Source organism: Mytilus californianus, unplaced genomic scaffold (genome assembly GCF_021869535.1).
Source record: "Mytilus californianus isolate M0D057914Y unplaced genomic scaffold, xbMytCali1.0.p SCAF_4, whole genome shotgun sequence".
Lineage (NCBI taxonomy): Eukaryota > Metazoa > Mollusca > Bivalvia > Mytilida > Mytilidae > Mytilus > Mytilus californianus.
In genome coordinates, this window is record NW_026262690.1 from 51,639,676 (window position 1) to 51,659,115 (window position 19,440).

At 32.8% G+C, this 19,440-nt stretch overlaps 1 protein-coding gene across 3 annotated transcripts in view; it reads right to left on the reverse strand.

The window, feature by feature from the left end:
• Positions 1 to 519: 519 nt before the first annotated feature.
• The window catches only part of LOC127698387 (circularly permutated Ras protein 1-like), a 40,150-nt gene continuing 21,229 nt past the window's right edge, over positions 520 to 19,440 (reverse strand). For 2 of the 3 annotated variants that reach the window (XM_052201822.1, XM_052201823.1), the window contains exons 12-15: positions 8,665 to 8,760; positions 8,156 to 8,247; positions 6,751 to 6,877; positions 520 to 5,570 (exon numbers count right to left, since the gene is read on the reverse strand). In XM_052201822.1, the coding sequence (XP_052057782.1) occupies positions 5,409 to 5,570; positions 6,751 to 6,877; positions 8,156 to 8,247; positions 8,665 to 8,760 (477 nt within the window). In that variant the 3' untranslated portion in view covers positions 520 to 5,408. The remainder of the gene's footprint in view (positions 5,571 to 6,750; positions 6,878 to 8,155; positions 8,248 to 8,664; positions 8,761 to 19,440) is intronic. The other variant, XR_007980814.1, reaches the window with a different exon arrangement.

A 19,440-nucleotide genomic window follows, 5' to 3' on the forward strand; every position in this document is an offset into this window, starting at 1 on the left:
GATGGATACCCTGCATATGGATAACATTGTGGAGATGGTATCTAGACCAAGATGACTGAGGTAGAAAGCCTTAAGTGAGTAGCATTCTGGTACACCTTAGTCAAATATGGGAGGTCTAGAGCCTCGAAGATTTAGACCCATATAAGTACCTTGGATGCAAATTTATACCATATGATTTAATGAACACAGACCTATTGTGCATCACTGTGCATAAAGTAGAAAAGGCAATTGAGTGCCTATCAGGGCCTTCGAAAACTGAAATGCTAGCATTTTATCAGTCACAAAATCATGTACCTTTAAATACAACAGGCACAACTATTTACTTGACAACACAAAATCCACTAATATCAGGTGCTAATGGTCAGGCATACCCTGCTACACATGTGACATCTTCTTACGAACACTAAACACATTTTCAAACAAGACTTGTTGGTGTAGAAACTTCCCAGAAAATCATCACTTTTGTTTTTCAGTATTGTTTTGAAATAAATGTCTCTCATGGATTAATTGAATCGGAAATTTATATTCTACATTTTTATTTAAAATATTAACATTCAAAAATCATGTCTTTGATACAGATGTTAAAAAAATCAAATAAAAACATACCATATTAAATATATAGTATTTCACAAATAATATAAAATAAAAAATCTAAAAAATAAACAATATATATCAAAGCAGAAGTGACAGAAAGAACTGAAATTACAAATGCAGTCAATTCAAGTCCATCTTCCTTGGCAAAAACTGGAAAATAATCAAGGGGAGTAAACTCTGGGTCTCTTTAATTTTCATCATTTTGATTTCACAAAAAATAAAATGCTCCGCTGGGGCGCAGCTTGATACGACCGCAGAGGTCGAACCCTGAACAGTTGGGGCAAGTATGGACACAACATTCAAGCTTGATACAGCACTGAATTTGGATTGTAATTAAATAATTGACACAGCATAGGTTTCTGACACAAAATGAATGTGGTCTAAGAACTTAAAAAAATTTAATTAACCTATTCAAACCATATCATTATTATTTGCTTTTATATATAAATCAGAAATAACCAATTTAAAATTGAAAATTTTAAAGAAAAAAAATCCCCCCCCCCAAATTTTTTGAACCCCCTTATGATTCATCACCCCCAAACTCAATCCCAGCCTTCCCTTTGTGGTATGGTACCTTGCAGTACAATTTCAGAGAGATCCATACACTTGAACACATGTTATTGTCTGGGAACTAGAAAAATGCTTGTTTTTTGGCCCCAAATTCCTAAACGTTTAGGGCAATTACCCCCAAACTCAAACTTAGCTTTCCCTTTGGGATATGGAACCTTGTAATACAATTTCATAAAGATCCATACACTTGCACACAAGTTATTGTCCTCAAACTAGAAAAATGCTTGTTTTTTGCCCCTTTTTTGGCCCCTAATTCCTAAAATTTTGAGGCAATTAACCCCAAAATCAATCCCAGCCTTCCCTATATGGTATGGTACCTTGCAGTACAATTTCAGAGAGATCCATACACTTGAACACAAGTTATTGTCTGGAAACTAGAAAAATGCTTATTTTTGGCACCTTTTTGGCCCCTTATTCCTAAACGTTTTGGGCAATTACCCCCAAACTCAATTCCAGCTTTCCCTTTGTGATATGGAACCTTGTAGTACCATTTCATAAAGATCCATACACTTACATACAAGTCATTGTCATGAAACTAGAGAAATGCTTGTTTTTTGCCCCTTTTTCTGCTTATTTTTGGCCCCTTTTTGGCCCCTAATTCCTAAACTGTTGGTACCATTACCCCCAAAATCAATCCCCACCTTCCTTTTGTGGTATTGAACCTTATGGTAAAATTTCATAGAGATCCATTCACTTAAACTAAAGTTAGAGTGCGAAAACCAATGTGTCTTCGGACGACGACAACGTCAAAACCAATATACGACCGCAAAAAAATTTTTCGTATAAAAACCCAGAAAATAATCTTATCTTAAGATTTGCTATTGCCAGGACAAAATAAAGACCACTGAAAATGAAAGAGGATCATCAACAATGATTTTACATTTACCAGTTGCACTACATTCACATACATCATATATTAAAGGAAGATTAATTATCATAAAGTTTTGATATAAAAATAAATAAGTATGGCACATAACCTATATAACATATATTAATTTTTGTTCTTTCTAATGCTTCCTTTTTCCTTATATCATGTAAACTTCAATTATTCATATATTCCAATATTTTGATTGTCTGACACCAATCGTATTGATTTTAAGATGGTTTTATTTTCCAATATAAAGCAACACCAATAAGTTTAATAAATAAAAGAAGTCACAATAATATGTAAGAATGTGTAATAGAAGACAAACAATAACTTTTATTTAACTTGGTAATTCCTAGTTATAACATTTGATTGTTATCATAAGAATTTAGTATTCTTTTTGTAGTTTTACAGGTTTTTAAAATCATTGACCATCCACATATTTTTTGTATGAAGCTTTCATTTGATTGTAACAAAATGTGCAGTCAAACCTTCACAACCCAATAAATATAAAATAAGGAGATGAGGTATGATTGTAATGAGACAACTATCCAACAGAGTCAATATGAAGTTGATTTACGAAACTATAGGTCACTGTACAGACTTCAACAATAAACAAAACCCATGATATATAGTCAGCTATTAAAGGCTCTAACATGACAAAATGTTAAATAGTTCATAAGAAAAAAACGCAACAACCTCATTTCTAACAAAACAATAAACAAAAAAACAAATGTGACAGACAGCAACAAACAACAACAATAACTGAATTACAGTCTTGTGACTTGGGAAGTCATATACAGAAAGTGGCAGGGTTAAACATATTTATGAGTACTCAACCCTCCCTTATCCTGGGACGGTTGTGTTACAGCACAAAATAAGAACAACCAGTAATAAATTGCTCACTGGGCTCAGCTTGATACGACCCCAGAGGTCGAACCCTGAACAGTTGGGGCAAGTATGGACACAACATTCAAGCTTGATACAGCACTGAATTTAGATTGTGATTAAAAATTTGACACAGCATAGGTTTCTGACACAGAATGAATGTGGTCTAAGAACTTAAAAAATTTTAATTTACCTATTGAAACCATATCATTATTATTGGCTTTTATATATAAATCAGAAATAACCAATTTAAAATGGAAAATTTTAAAGAAAAAAAAAGGAAAAAAAAGGGAAAAAAAAAATCCCCCCCCCCAAATTTTTTGAACCCCCTTATGATTCATCACCCCCAAACTCAATCCCAGCCTTCCCTTTGTGGTATGGTATCTTGCAGTACAATTTCAGAGAGATCCATACACTTGAATACAAGTTATTGTCTGGAAACTTAGAAAAATGCTTGTTTTTTGGCCCCTTTTTGGCCCCAAATTCCTAAATGTTTAGGGCAATTACCCCCAAACTCAAACCAAGCTTTCCCTTTGTGATATTGAACCTTGTAGTACAATTTTATAAAGATCTATACACTTACACACAAGTTATTGTCCTGAAACTAGAAAAATGCTCGTTTTTTGCCCACTAATTCCTAAAATTTTGAGGCAATTACCCCCAAAATCAATCCCAGCCTTCCCTTTGTGGTATGGTACCTTGCAGTACAGTTTCAGGGAGATCCATACACTTGAACACAAGTTATTGTCTGGAAACTAGAAAAATTATTATTTTTGGCCCCTTTTTGGCCCCTTATTCCTTAACGTTTAGAGCAATTACCCCCAAAGTCAAACCAAGCTTTCCCTTTGTGATATTGAACCTTGTAGTACAATTTCATAAAGATCTATACACTTACACACAAGTTATTGTCCTGAAACTAGAAAAATGCTCGTTTTTTGCCCCTTTTTGCCCACTAATTCCTAAAATTTTGAGGCAATTACCCCCAAAATCAATCCCAGCCTTTCCTTTGTGGTATGGTACCTTGCAGTACAATTTCAGAGAGATCCATACACTTGAACACAAGTTACTGTCTGGAAACTAGAAAAATGATTATTTTTGGCCCCTTTTTGGCCCCTTATTCCTAAACGTTTAGAGCAATTACCCCCAAACTCAATTCCAGCTTTCCCTTTGTGATATGGAACCTTGTAGTACAATTTGAGAAAGATCCATACACTTACACACAAGTTATTGTCCTGAAACTATAAAAATGCTTGTTTTTTGCCCCTTTTTTGGCCCCTAATTCCAAAAATTTTGAGGCAATTACCCCCAAAATCAATCCAAGCATTCCCTTTGTGATATGGAACCTTGTGGTACAATGTCAGAGAGATCCATACACTAACACACAAGTTATGTCTGGAAGGTACAAAAATGCTTATTTTTGGCCCCTTATTTCCTTAACTGTTGGTACCATAACCCCCAAAATCAATCCCCACTTTCCTTTTGTGGTATTGAACCTTATGGTAAAATTTCATAGAGATCCATTCACTTAAACTAAAGTTAGAGTGCGAAAACTAATGTGTCTTCGGACAACGACGACGCCAACGTCATACCAATATACGACCGCAAAATTTTTTTGCGGTCATATAAAAATCAGTGGTAAATGGCTTGACTCATCAATCACCATAATACACAAAAAACTAACATAAAGACAAAAGACCCAAAATCTATCTAAAAGAACTTGCAGTTACTGAAAGCTAGTTTAAAGCCAATAACCAGTAATAAATAAGTCTTATCTTGAGGTCTTTTGTCAAGAACATTTGCGACTAAGAAAGTTACAACCCACAGTTTCCAAGATTATATCAAAGTAAGTGAATCTCTGACACAGAAAAACTCAATTGTCATAAAGGTAGTAATTTGACCTTTTAATCAAAGGTCAAGGTCATATCACAATATTGATGTAATCTCATGATGATATATCCAAATGCCTAATATCATTTGACTATGTCAAACATAACAACATAACATAAACAATAATTTGACTTTGAGATGAAAGGTCAATTACTATGTTCTAATTGATACATAATGATTTATGATACAAGAACACACATCAGAATTGTCTTTTCAACAATAAAGACTAACAACAAAAACTTAAAAGCTAAAAGCTTAACAACTTTTAATCTTTTTCATCTTTACATTTACAAAAACATCAACACGGTTTATATACTCATTTTGTGGTCACCAGGCATTTATTTATGACAAAAATATGATTAAGATTCAAGCATATCACAGCAATAAATCTCTAAAATAATTATGTTATTTACATAATAGAAACTACAAAAAAAATACTTGTATATGAATGTATATTATGTTAGAATTCTTAATAAAAACACTTGAAACAATACTCTAAAACAAAACTTAACATTGCCTGTGGCATTCCTATGCCTTCAGAACTTTAAGAATTTTGTATATTTATAAACATAGACCTGATCTACATAATAAGAACAATGAGTGTTTAAGCCATAAAGTCATAGTACTGGTTTTTGACCTTTTCATCCTTGACCTGTTTCTTGATAGCACATAAACCCTTTGTTCTGCTGTTAGAGTATCTTTCCATATTGTGAGATCTCCCTTGTGAAAAAGCATTACTCACTTCATCTCTGTATCTCCCTTTTTGCTAGAGAGTAAAATAGTAAAGAGATTAACTAACATGGAATAATTAGGAATTAAAATTTATTGACCGAATCAATCAAAATATTCTTGCCAAATGTTAACCAATTTAAACATGCTGCATGAAATATTTGCAAGTACTTGCAAATTATAATTAATAACAACTTGTTTCATATGACCATTCAATAAGCTTTTCATACACAGCTTCTTTTTCTCATGTGTTTTTTGTAAGTACATGTACTATTAAATTTAAATTGATAAAAATGTACATAACTGATATAGTACTGTTTAAGTTCTTCAAAATTTTTGTACTACACATGTATTTCATTACTGGATTTGCACTAATAAATGCGCTATATGTACATACCAGTTATGTATATTCATCTTGTAGTATTACCATTTATGTACAAAAATATTTTGTACTGGTTAAGCAATTCACTAATATTGCACTTTGAGTGAAATTTCAAATAAAATAATACTAATGAAGTACTAATAAAAATAAGAAGATGTGGTATAATTGCCAATGAGGCAACACTCCACCAGAGAACAAATTTTTATTTATGTTTTTTTTATTTATTGTACTATTTACAAACTGTTTATTTATTGCATCTTTATAGTACTGCAAGATTGAAGTACAGATCTGGTACTTCATATAAATAATACAAATTTAGTACTGTAAAATTATGGTACAAACATTGTTTCATCAGTGTTTAGATGTTTGATTATTGGAGGCTATCTGGAGTTCATAAAGTCCATCTTGATCCCCATATCTTGGCTCAATACATGAACTTGCTTTAAATGATCAAGGAGGTTATATTAGAATTAACCTCTTTGGTATGATTAAAATCATAGATTCACTCAATAGCTTAGTTTCATTGCCAAACATTTTAACGTAGCTCAGAATCCCAGTAACTACAGGGCAGTAGAATTGATTTTTTCCAAGAATGTCTTTAATGTTGTCTATTTACCAATGTCTGAGAAATCTGTTTTCCGAGAGTCAGACTGTGATGAACTGATCATGTCTGTATAGTGCTTTGATAGAGTCAGTTTCAATTGCAACTCAATAATAGACCTGTCAAATTTTATGTTTCAGCTTAATACCAATAAATGTACTATTTTAAGAGCTCTAAAATATATTTTTCCTTTGGCCCTAATTATCTGCATTCTATATATATATATATACTAACCTTTTTTAGATCTTCATGATTTCTGAGTTGTTCCTGAATCAGTTTACTTTCTGACAAATAAGCACATCTCTCTTCCATTTGGTCAGCACCATGTGTTCCTTTAGCAATCAGAGCATTGTTGGAACATCTACAGAGTAAATATATTAAACAAAATAAGGAAAAATGGAGCCCTTTATCAATTTGCTTTAAAAAAAATAAATAATTGTGACCCAAAAATTATTCATAATATTTTACAATTGTTAACTCTTTAAAAGGAGACAAATATCAAATGAAGAAATAAAAGGAGATGTATTTTTGGAATCACAATCTGCATTAGATTTATGCAAAATGCTACCTTGTACCAGCAGTATGCTTCAATTTCTGCAGTTGTATCACTAGCTTCAATTGGAACATATATTACAGTAACTCTTTCCAGATTTATCACTAGCTTCAATAAGATCATATATTACAGTAACTCTTTCCAGATGTATTAGCTTCAATTAGATCATATATTACAGAAATAAAAGGAGATGTATTTTTGGAATCACAATCTGCATTAGATTTATGCAAAATGCTACCTTGTACCAGCAGTATGCTTCAATTTCTGCAGTTGTATCACTAGCTTCAATTGGAACATATATTACAGTAACTCTTTCCAGATTTATCACTAGCTTCAATAAGATCATATATTACAGTAACTCTTTCCAGATGTATTAGCTTCAATTAGATCATATATTACAGAAATAAAAGGAGATGTATTTTTGGAATCACAATCTGCATTAGATTTGTGCAAAATGCTACCTTGAACCAGCTATATGCTTCAATTTCTGCAGTTGTATCACTAGCTTCAATTGGAACATATATTACAGTAACTCTTTCCAGATTTATCACTAGCTTCAATTAGATCATATATTACAGTAACTCTTTCCAGATTTATCACTAGCTTCAATAAGATCATATATTACAATAACTCTTTCCAGATGTATTAGCTTCAATTAGATCATATATTATAGTAACTCTTTCCAGATGTATTAGCTTCAATTAGATCATATATTACAGTAACTCTTTCCAGATGTATCACTAGCTTCAATTAGATCATATATTACAGTAACTCTTTCCAGATGTATCACTAGCTTCAATTAGATCATATATTACAGTAACTCTTTCCAGATGTATCACTAGCTTCAATTAGATCATATATTACAGTAACTCTTTCCAGATGTATCACTAGCTTCAATTAGATCATATATTACAGTAACTCTTTCCAGATGTATCACTAGCTTCAATTAGATCATATATTACAGTAACTCTTTCCAGATGTATCACTAGCTTCAATTAGATCATATATTACAGTAACTCTTTCCAGATGTATCACTAGCTTCAATTAGATCATATATTACAGTAACTCTTTCTAGATGCTACTTACAAAATATTTTTAGCTCTATCAATATCTCCTTCACTAGCCATATCAGATGTAGTTTGCACAGTGGCCACACCCATTACAGCAACATTCATACCCTGCAATGGTGTACATTATCTATGATAAATGGCATTGTCTTTCATTATTAATATGGAATTTGACTTAAATCTCCTTTTATAACTTGGCCAAAGCGAAAAAGATTTGTAGAAAACACAAAAAAGTGTCGGGTCCAATCCCAATTTTTTGCTAATTGTGTGAATAATTTGAAATCTTCAAATATGCCAGATAACAATCTTGTTTACAATACAAACACATGCTCATTTTGATTCCATAAAATTTGTAAAATCTATTAGTACTAAAATGCCCAGTCATTTTCAGGATGAATCTCTATTTTTAATGATTATCTTTTTTTAAACATTCACAAAAGGAGAGTTAAAACTTGTTTTCCAATCATAACATCAAAATGACTTAAATATTCTAAAAAAATAAATGTTAAAAGTTTTAAATCTTTTTACCTCCTCCATATCTAATCTTTTGTCAGTAGTTTGAATTGATTTGCTGATCACACGTAACATCTTTTTCCCATCTTTGAAAGTAAACTTTATCTGAGCCTAAAACAAATAGCAGAGTCTGTTAAATCACAAATTTTTAACCAACACATTTTCAATAATCCAAACTATATATATATGCCTAATACTGACATCTGTTCTAAAGCAAATTACTGTAAATTCAGAAATTATTGCGAGGTTTTTATTAAGGCGAATAATGCGACTAGGTGATTATCGCAATAATAAGAACTCGCATTCCAATATCTGATACAGATATCTGCATGCAGATTTTCCTAAAATCGTAATAATTAATCTTGCATTTTTGTCCATTCTTCAAAAATCACAATAATAAATGCATACTTGTTAAACTGGACATACTTGACTATTGATATTGGAGAGTTAACAAATTAACACATCCACTCAAGAAAAGATATTGACATCATTGCTTGTACAATGGAATAATAAGTAATATGAAAATATGAAAACTAGACTTGTTGAAGTAAACATCAATAATTTCTATCCTAAGAGTTCAATTTACATAATATATCATGGCAATATTAAAGCATAAAAAAAATATAGTAGAACAGCATGTATCCCATCCTGGAACATACAGTAAGCACAGAGAGTTTGTAATCGAGAACTCTAATCACGGATTTCGGAGTGTAGCAGTGTCACACCGCGAATCACAGATTATACTCCCAATTTCAACAAAGACGATTTTACTACAATTAGAATCTTTTATGACCTACTCAGTGAGCAATATCCGGTTCATTAATTGTTCAATATATAAATATCAACTGGCTTAAAACAAAATGATGTTTTTACGGTAATTTGTCCAATCTAAACCCAAGAGTTAATTTATCAGATCAACAAGTGAACTCTGTTACTTTCAATTTATTTTGCAATGTAAAATATTATGTTTCACTACCTCGGTAGATTACCGACTTGAAATATTTGAACTCAGAAAAGAAACTGTAAAGTGACAACTCTGTTGAACGAAGGGAAAACGTTTTGTATGCAATGTGCCCTATATTCATAAAAACACAACACTGAGAGACATTCCCCGCCCAGACACAACACAATAATCACAACCTAATTTAAATATATGAAGAAAAAAAAATCATGTGTTGTTTATCTCTGTTATAATCTGTTATTGATACTTTATTATTTAAAATAAAATTAGATGGGCGCAATCCGTATTTTACTGCTCGTTAAAAGTCCTTGGCAAAATAAAATAAAATGCTCCGCAGGGCGCAGCTTGATACGACCGCAGAGGTCGAACCCTGAACAGTTGGGGCAAGTATGGACACAACATTCAAGCTTGATACAGCTCTGAATTTGGATTGTGATTAAATATTTGACACAGCATAGGTTTCTGACACAGAATGAATGTGGTATAAGAACTTAAAAATGTTAAATTGGACATTCACCTATTATGGTCCAATATCCAAAATCTAAATACATGGTTAGATTCAGCATATCAAAGAACCCCAAGAATTCAATTTTTGATGACATCAAACTAAGTTTAATTTTGGACCCTTTTGACCTCAATGTGGACAAAGTTGATAACGGGCCCAAAAATCAAAAATCTAAATACATGGTTAGATTCAGCATATCAAAGAACCCCATATATTCAATTTTTGTTGAAATCAAACAAAGTTTAATTTTGGACCCCGATTTGGACCAACTTGAAAACTGGGCCCATAATCAAAAATCTAAATACATGTTTAGATTTAGCATATCAAAGAACCCTAAGAATTCAATTTTTGTTAAAATCAAACTTAGTTTAATTTTGTACCATTTGGACCTTAATGTAGACCAATTTGAAAACGGAACCAAAAATTAAGAATCTAAATACACGGTTAGATTCGACATATCAAAGAACCCCAATAATTCAATTTTTGATGAAATCAAACAAAGTTTAATTTTGGACCCTTTGGACCTCAATGTGGACCAATTTAAAAACAGGGCCCAAAATCCAAAAACTTAATACACGGTTAGATTCAGCATATTAAAGAACCCCAAGAATTCAAGAATAAAACCCCATTGAAATTGGTCAAGAAATAAGCAATTTATACGAAGTATCTTCTTTTGCACAATACTGTGCAATTGAATATTTCTTGCTATTGCGCAATACTGCACAATTGACAATTTCTTGCTATTGCGCAATATTGTGCTATTGGATTCTTGCTATTGCGCAATACTGTGCAATTGAAGATTTCTTGGTATTGCGCAATACTGTGCAATTGAAGATTTCTTGCTATTGTGCAATACTGTGCAATTGAAAATTTCTTGCTATTGCACAATACTTATTATATAATAATTTACACATCCTGTTTGGTGTGTATCTCCTACCATATCATTATTATTTGCTTTTAAATATAAATCAGAAATAACCAACTTAAAATGGAAAATTTTAAAAGAAAAAAAAAGGAAAAAAAGAAAAAAAAGGAAACCCCCCCCCCCCCAATTTTTTGAACCCCCTTATGATTCATCACCCCTAAACTCAATCCCAGCCGTCCCTTTGTGGTATGGTACCTTGCAGTACAATTTCAGAGAGATCCATACACTTGAACACAAGTTATTGTCTGGAAACTAGAAAAATTTGTTTTTTGGCCCCTTTTTGGCCCCCAATTCCTAAACGTTTAGATCAATTACCCCCAAACTCAATTCCAGTTTTCCCTTTGTGATATGGAACCTTGTAGTACAATTTCAGAAATATCCAAACACTAACACACAAGTTATTGTCATGAAACTAGAAAAATGCTTGTTTTTTGCCCCTTTTTTGGCCCCTTATTTCTAAAATATGAGGCAATTACCCCCAAAATCAATCCCAGCATTCCCTGTGTTATATGGAACCTTGTGGTACAATTTCAGAGAGATCCATACACTTGAACACAAGTTATTGTCTGGAAACTAGAAATAAAATGCTTCGCTGGGGCGCAGCTTGATACGACCGCAGAGGTCGAACCCTGAACAGTTGGGGCAAGTATGGACACAACATTCAAGCTTGATACAGCTCTGAATTTGGATTGTTATTAAATATTTGACACAGCATAGGTTTCTGACACAGAAAGAATGTGGTCTAAGAACTTGAATTTTTTTAATTTACCTATTATGGTCCAATGTCCAAAATCAAAATACATGGTTAGATTCAGCATATCAAAGAACCCCATATATTCAATTTTTGTTAAAATCAAACAAAGTTTAATTTTGGACCCCAACTTGGACAAACTTGAAAACTGGGCCCATAATCAAAAATCTAAACACATGTTTAGATTCAGCATATCAAAGAACCCCAAGAATTCAATTTTTGCTAAAATCAAACTAAGTTTAATTTTGGACCCTTTGGACCTTAATGTAGACCAATTTAAAAAACGGGACTTAAAATTAAAAATCTAAATACACGGTTAGATTTGGAATATCAAAGAACCCCAATAATTCAATTTTTCATGAAATCAAACAAAGTTTAATTTTGGACCCTTTTGACCTCAATATGAACCAATTTGATAGCGGGGCCCACAAATAAAAAATCTAAATTCATGGCTAGATTCAGCATATCAAAGAACCCCATATATTCAATTTTTGTTGAAATCAAAAAAAGTTTAATTTTGGACCCCAACTTGGACAAACTTGAAAACTGGGCCCATAATCAAAAATCTAAACACATGTTTAGATTCAGCATATCAAAGAACCCCAAGAATTCAATTTTTGTTAAAATCAAACTAAGTTTAATTTTGGACCCTTTGGACCTCAATGAAGACCAATTTAAAAAACGGGACCCAAATTAAAAATCTAAAAAAACGGTTAGATTTGGCATATCAAAGAACCCCAATAATTCAATTTTTGATGAAATCAAACAAAGTTAAATTTTGGACCCTTTTGACCTCAATATGAACCAATTTGATAGCGGGGCCCACAAATAAAAAATCTAAATACATGGTTAGATTCAGCATATCAAAGAACCTCATATATTCAATTTTTGTTGAAATCAAACAAAGTTTAATTTTGGACCCCAATTTAGACCAACTTGAAAACTGGGCCCATAATCAATAAAATGCTCCGCTGGGGCGCAGCTTGATACGACCGCAGAGGTCAAACCCTGAACAGTTGGGGCAAGTATGGACACAACATTCAAGCTTGATACAGCACTGAATTTGGATTGTAATTAAATATTTGACACAGCATAGGTTTCTGACACAGAATGAAAGTGGTCTAAGAACTTATAATTTTTTAATTTACCTATTCATACATGTGATGGACTGTGAAACTCAGATCAGGAGATTGGGAAATTTTGGTCAGGAGATTAGGACTCAGATCAGGAGGTTTTTAATCGACATAAATTTTGTCATAAATGTAACCGTTTGCTGTAAAAATGGTCTTTTAAAGTGTGTTTTCTTCAACTTTCCATCCAATTTATTATGTTTATAGTACCCTTGTACTTATAAAGTTTCTCCATCTTTATATTTTACATGTTCAATCTCTATAAAACATTTATTGCAACCAGAACATTTGTTTAACTATCTGCAAATAGCTTTGGTTTGCATACTCAGAAAATCATGCTAACTGTAAAACAAGGGTCATAGTTATTATATAAATTTCAATTTAAGCCTTGAAAGGAAGTATAGAATCCTCAAATAATTTTCAAATTATTATTTTTTTATTTGTCCTAAGACATTTAAAATCATTTATTTACCATCCTTTTATGATTATTTGTTCAATTTATATTTTATTTATATTCTTTTAAAAGTTTTCATTATTAAAAGGAAAGTAACTTAAAACAGGATAAATCAAGGGAAGTAACCCAATAAATACACAGTTTTTGTTACACAACGGCAGTTAGCCTGAGGTAAAAAATCATTGATTACCAGTATGTTTGACACCCAAGCTGACAAGTGAAGCCATATAATTATGCATGTTAATTGATTTACAGGTAAAATATAACTTCAGGTAATGTGAGTTACACCAGATGCCTGAGATGATATGTTGGGCAGAAATTTTTCATTCATGAAAAATTTCATACACAGGATTATAATTTTCCTCTTCAACCGGAGGTCGGGAGGAGACTCCTGAAAACAGGATTATTGTACTCCTGTCGGGAGGTTCACATGTATGCTATTCAAACCATATCATTATTATTTGCTTTTATATATAAATCAGAAATAACCAATTTAAAATGGAAAATTTTAAAGAAAAAAAAGGAAAAAAAAATCCCCCCCCCAAATTTTTTGAACCCCCTTATGATTCATCGCCCCCACACTCAATCCCAGCTTTCCCTTTGTGGTATGGTACCTTGCAGTACAATTTTAGAGAGATCCATTCACTTGAACACAAGTTATTGTCTGGAAACTAGAAAAATGCTTGTTTTTTTGTCCCTTTTTGGCCCCTAAATCCTAAACGTTTAGGGCAATTACCCCCAAACTCCAACCCAGCTTTCCCTTTGTGATATGGAACCTTGCAGTACAATTTCATAAAGATCCATACACTTACAAACAAGTTATTGTCCTGAAACTAGAAAAATGCGTTTTTTGCCCCTTTTTGGCCCCTAATTCCCAAAATTTGGAGGAAATTACCCCCAAAAATCAATCCCAGTATTCCCTTTGTGATATGGAACCTTGTGATACAATGTCAGAGAGATCCATACACTTACACACAAGTTATTGTCATGAAACTAGAAAAATGCTTGTTTTTTGCCCCTTTTTGGCCCCTAATTCCTAAAATTTGGAGGCTATTACCCCCAAAATCAATCCCAGCATTCCCTTTGTGATATGGAACCTTGTGGTACAATGTCAGAGAGATCCATATACTTACACACAAGTTATGTCTGGAAGTTACAAAAATGCTTATTTTTGGCCCCTTTTTGGCCCCTAATTCCTTAACTGTTAGTACCATAACCCCCAAAATCAATCCCCACCTTCCTTTTGTGGTATTGAACCTTATGGTAAAATTTCATTGAGATCCATTCACTTAAACTAAAGTTAGAGTGCGAAAACTAATGTGTATTCGGACGACGACGCCGGACGACGACGCCGGACGACAACGACGACGACGACGACGACGACGACGACGACGACGACGCCAACGTCATACCAATATACGACCACAAAAATTTTTTTGCGGTCGTATAAAAATCTAAATACATGTTTAGATTCAGCATATCAAAGAACCCCATATATTCAATTTTTGTTGAAATCAAACAAAGTTTAATTTTGGACCCCAACTTGGACCAACTTGAAAACTGGGCCCATAATCAAAAATCTAAACACATATGTTTAGATTCAGCATATCAAAGAACCCCAAGAATTCAATTTTTGTTAAAATCAAACTAAGTTTAATTTTGGACCCTTTGGACCTTAATGTAGACCAATTTAAAAAACAGGACCCAAAATTAAAAATCTAAATACACGGTTAGATTTGGCATATCAAAGAACCCCAATAATTCAATTTTTGATGAAATCAAACAAAGTTTAATTTTGGACCCTTTTGACCTCAATATGAACCAATTTGATAACGGGGTCCACAAATAAAAAATCTAAATACATGGTTAGATTCAGCATATCAAAGAACCCCATATATTCAATTTTTGTTGAAATCAAACAAAGTTTAATTTTGGACCCCAATTTGGACCAACTTGAAAACTGGGCCAAAAATCAAAAATCTAAATACATGTTTAGATTCAGCATATCAAAGAACCTCGTATATTCAATTTTTGCTAAAATCAAACAAAGTTTAATTTTGGACCCTTTGGACCTTAATGTAGACCAATTTGAAAACTGGACCCAAAATTAAAAATCTAAATACACTGTTAGATTCGGCATAACAAATAAATAAATGTGATCAAAGATTTTACAAATCTAATGCGCCATACTGTGCAATTAAAGATTACTTCTTGAAATTTTTCAATATTTGAAATTTGAAAAAAAAATAATATTTGAAGAATAATTCTTTTTCATTTCAGAAATCTGAAATGAGAAAAAATTGACCCCCCACAATTTCTTTTTACCCCCCAAAAAATTCTTACCCTCAAGATATGGTCATAATCTCAATTCAAATTTCCAATGGAGTTGGCAACCATAATTACCCATTTAAATTTACCATAGTGCTAACTTAATCTATTTTATAATAGAATTAAAAATGTAGTGTCAAATCTTTCATATGGATTTTTTAGTAAAAAAAAAAGATGCAACATTTGCAGATATTTTTACTGGTCTTCCTTTATAAATATGCATTTCTTTAAACATAATTTAAAAGCAGTGTAAGGGAAGTAACCAAAACGTTGTATTTGGATTACCTCCCTTACACTGTTTTAAATTATCTTTATTGTTCATTAACCATTACTTTATACATAATTTAAAAGCAGTGTAAGGGAGATAATTTCAATGATGTATTTGATTTATCTCCCTTACACTGCTTTAAATTATGTTTTGTACTAAAGTATTTGTCCATTAACCAGGACATGGATCCATTCACTTAAACTAAAGTTAGAGTGCGAAAACCAATGTGTCTTCGGACGACGCAGGACGACGACGACGACAACGCCAACGTCATACCAATATACGACCAAAAAAATTTCAATTTTTGCGGTCGTATAAAAATGCTTATTTTTTGCCCCTTTTTGGCCCCTTATTCCTCAACATTTTGGGCAATTACCCCCAAACTCAATTCCAGCTTTCCCTTTGTGATATGGAACCTTGTAGTACAATTTCAGAAAGATCCATACACTTACACACAAGTTATTGTCATGAAACTAGAAAAATGCTTGTTTTTTGCCCCTTTTTGGGCCCCTAATTCCTAATATTTTGAGGCAATTACCCCCAAAATCAATCCCAGCATTCCCTTTGTGATATGGAACCTTTTGGTACAATGTCAGAGAGATCCATACACTAACACACAAGTTATGTCTGGAAGTTACAAAAATGCTTATTTTTGGCCCCTAATTCCTTAACAGTTGGTACCATAACCCCCAAAATCAATCCCAACCTTCCTTTTGTGGTATTGAACCTTATAGTAAAATTTCATAGAGATCCGTTCACTTAAACTAAAGTTAGAGTGCGAAAACCAATGTGTCTTCGGACGACGCCGGATGACGATGACGCCAACGCCAACGTCATACCAATATACGACCGCAAAAAATTTTTGCGGTCGTATAAAAAAAGAAGTATTTCAACAATTAATACTATAGAATATTTAAATGAAATTATATTGTGTTCTACAAGAAAGAAATATGTGAAAAAAATGTGGATCGGATTTTTACAATCTACACATTTTCACAAAGGATCTCTACCAACGCCCAACAGGAACTGAATGACATGCATCCTGTTTTCATCTACCATTTATGTATATTGTTGACCATGAACATATAAATAATGTCCAGGTTTATGTCCTGTGTTGACTGAGAAACGTAAAATTAAAAGGCTGGTGTTCGTTTATTCAGAAAATGATTATATTTTAGATTCCGGTTAATCAATTGTAAAAGGACCTTCTAGAGCCTCAATCTTAAGGCATACAAATGTCAATCATTCCAAAGCAAATTTAAACTCCGAATGAATTTTCCCACGGTCATCCAGAAAGGTCACCTGAGTTTACTGTTACGTGATAATATTTCCCGCCAAATAAAAATCTGGTGGAAAAAATTGATGTCACTATTTTTAGCATTCAATATTGTGAGCAAAGTCAAGTTCAAAGTTCAACCACGGACTGTTGATCACTGAGATGTGTATCGTCTTCCCACGGCAATTAATTTCTTTTAAAAAATTTAATAAAATGCTCCGCTGGGGCGCAGCTTGATACAACGGCAGAGGTCAAACCCTGAACAGTTGGGGCAAGTATGGACACATCATTCAAGCTTGATACAGCACTGAATTTGGATTGTAAATATTTGACACAGCATAGGTTTCTGACACAGAATGAAAGTGGTCTAAGAACTTAAAATTTTTTAATTTACCTATTCAAACCATATCATTATTATTTGCTTTTATATATAAATCAGAAATAACCAATTTAAAATGGAAAATTTTAAAGAAAAAAAAGGAAAAAAAATCCCCCCCAAATTTTTTGAACCCCCTTATGATTCATCACCCCCAAACTCAATCCCAGCCTTCCCTTTGTGGTATGGTACCTTGCAGTACAATTTCAGAGAGATCCATACACTTGAACACAAGTTATTGTCTGGAAACTAGAAAAATGCTTGTTTTTTTGCCCCTTTTTGGCCCCAAATTCCTAAACATTTAAGGCAATTACCCCCAAACTCAAACCCAGCTTTCCCTTTGTGATATTGAACCTTGCAGTACAATTTCATAAAGATCCATACACTTACACACAAGTTATTGTCCTGAAACTAGAAAAATGCTTGTTTTTTTGCCCTTTTATGGCCCCTAATTCCTAAAATTTTGAGGGAATTACCCCCAAAATCAATCCCAGCCTTCCCTTTGTGGTATGGTACCTTGAAGTACAATTTCAGAGAGATCCATACACCTGAACACAAGTTATTGTCTGGAAACTAGAAAAATGCATATTTTTGGCCCCTTTTTGGCCCCTTTTTTGGCCCCTAATTCCTAAACTTTTTGGGCAATTACCCCAAAACTCAATTCCAGCTTTCCCTTTGTGATATGGAACCTTGTAGTACAATTTCATAAAGATCCGTACACTTACACACAAGTAATTGTCTGGAAACTAGAAAAATGCTTGTTTTTTGCCCCTTTTTGGCCCCTAATTCCTAAAATTTGGAGGCAATTACCCCAAAATTATCAATCCCAGAATTCCCTTTGTGATATGGAACCTTGTGATACAATGTCAGAGAGATCCATACACTTACACACAAGTTATTGTCATGAAACTAGAAAAATGCTTGTTTTTTGCCCCTTTTTGGCCCCTTATTCCTCAAATTTGGAGGCAATTACCCCCAAAATCAATCCCAGCATTCCCTTTGTGATATGGAACCTTGTGGTACAATGTCAGAGAGATCCATACACTTACACACAAGTTATGTCTGGAAGTTACAAAAATACTTTTATAAATTTTGACTTGGATGGAGAGTTGTCTCATTGGCACTCATACCACATCTTCTTATATCTAATTATTTTTGACCCCTTATTCCTTAACTGTTGGTACCATAACCCCCAAAATCAATCCCCACCTTCCTTTTGTATTATTGAACCTTATGGTAAAATTTCATAGAGATCCATTCACTTAAACTAAAGTTAGAGTGCGAAAACTAATGTGTCTTCGGATGACGAAGACGGCAAAGACGATGAGGCCAACGTCATACCAATATACGACCACAAAATTTTTTTTGTGGTCGTATAAAAATTTCTGTCCTTTATACAACACACAAGTTTACATTCATTGTGCGTAAATGAATATTATGCAACGACGAGTTGATACAGCTATAGAAGTATTCCTGTTGTAGCCTAAATGTAATTATTTATCCTAAAGTAATGCCAACAAATTGTAAAGAGAAAATGCCGTAGACTTATTAAGCATAACGAATGGTGAATAGTATTTTCTTTTTTACTTGCATATACAAATTTTGAGACACGTAATTTTCTTTGAACTGCTCACTTTTATATTCAGCGTTAGTTTCCGTTTATTTTTACGCAAGTATGTCTCTTTTCGTAAATAAAATAATTTACCGATGAACTTAAACAAGGTCAAAATCAAGTATAGTTTTTGTTATAAAACTTTAATGCAATTGAAAGAATTAACAACAACATTCTGCTTTTAAATCTTTAATTTGTTTCAAGC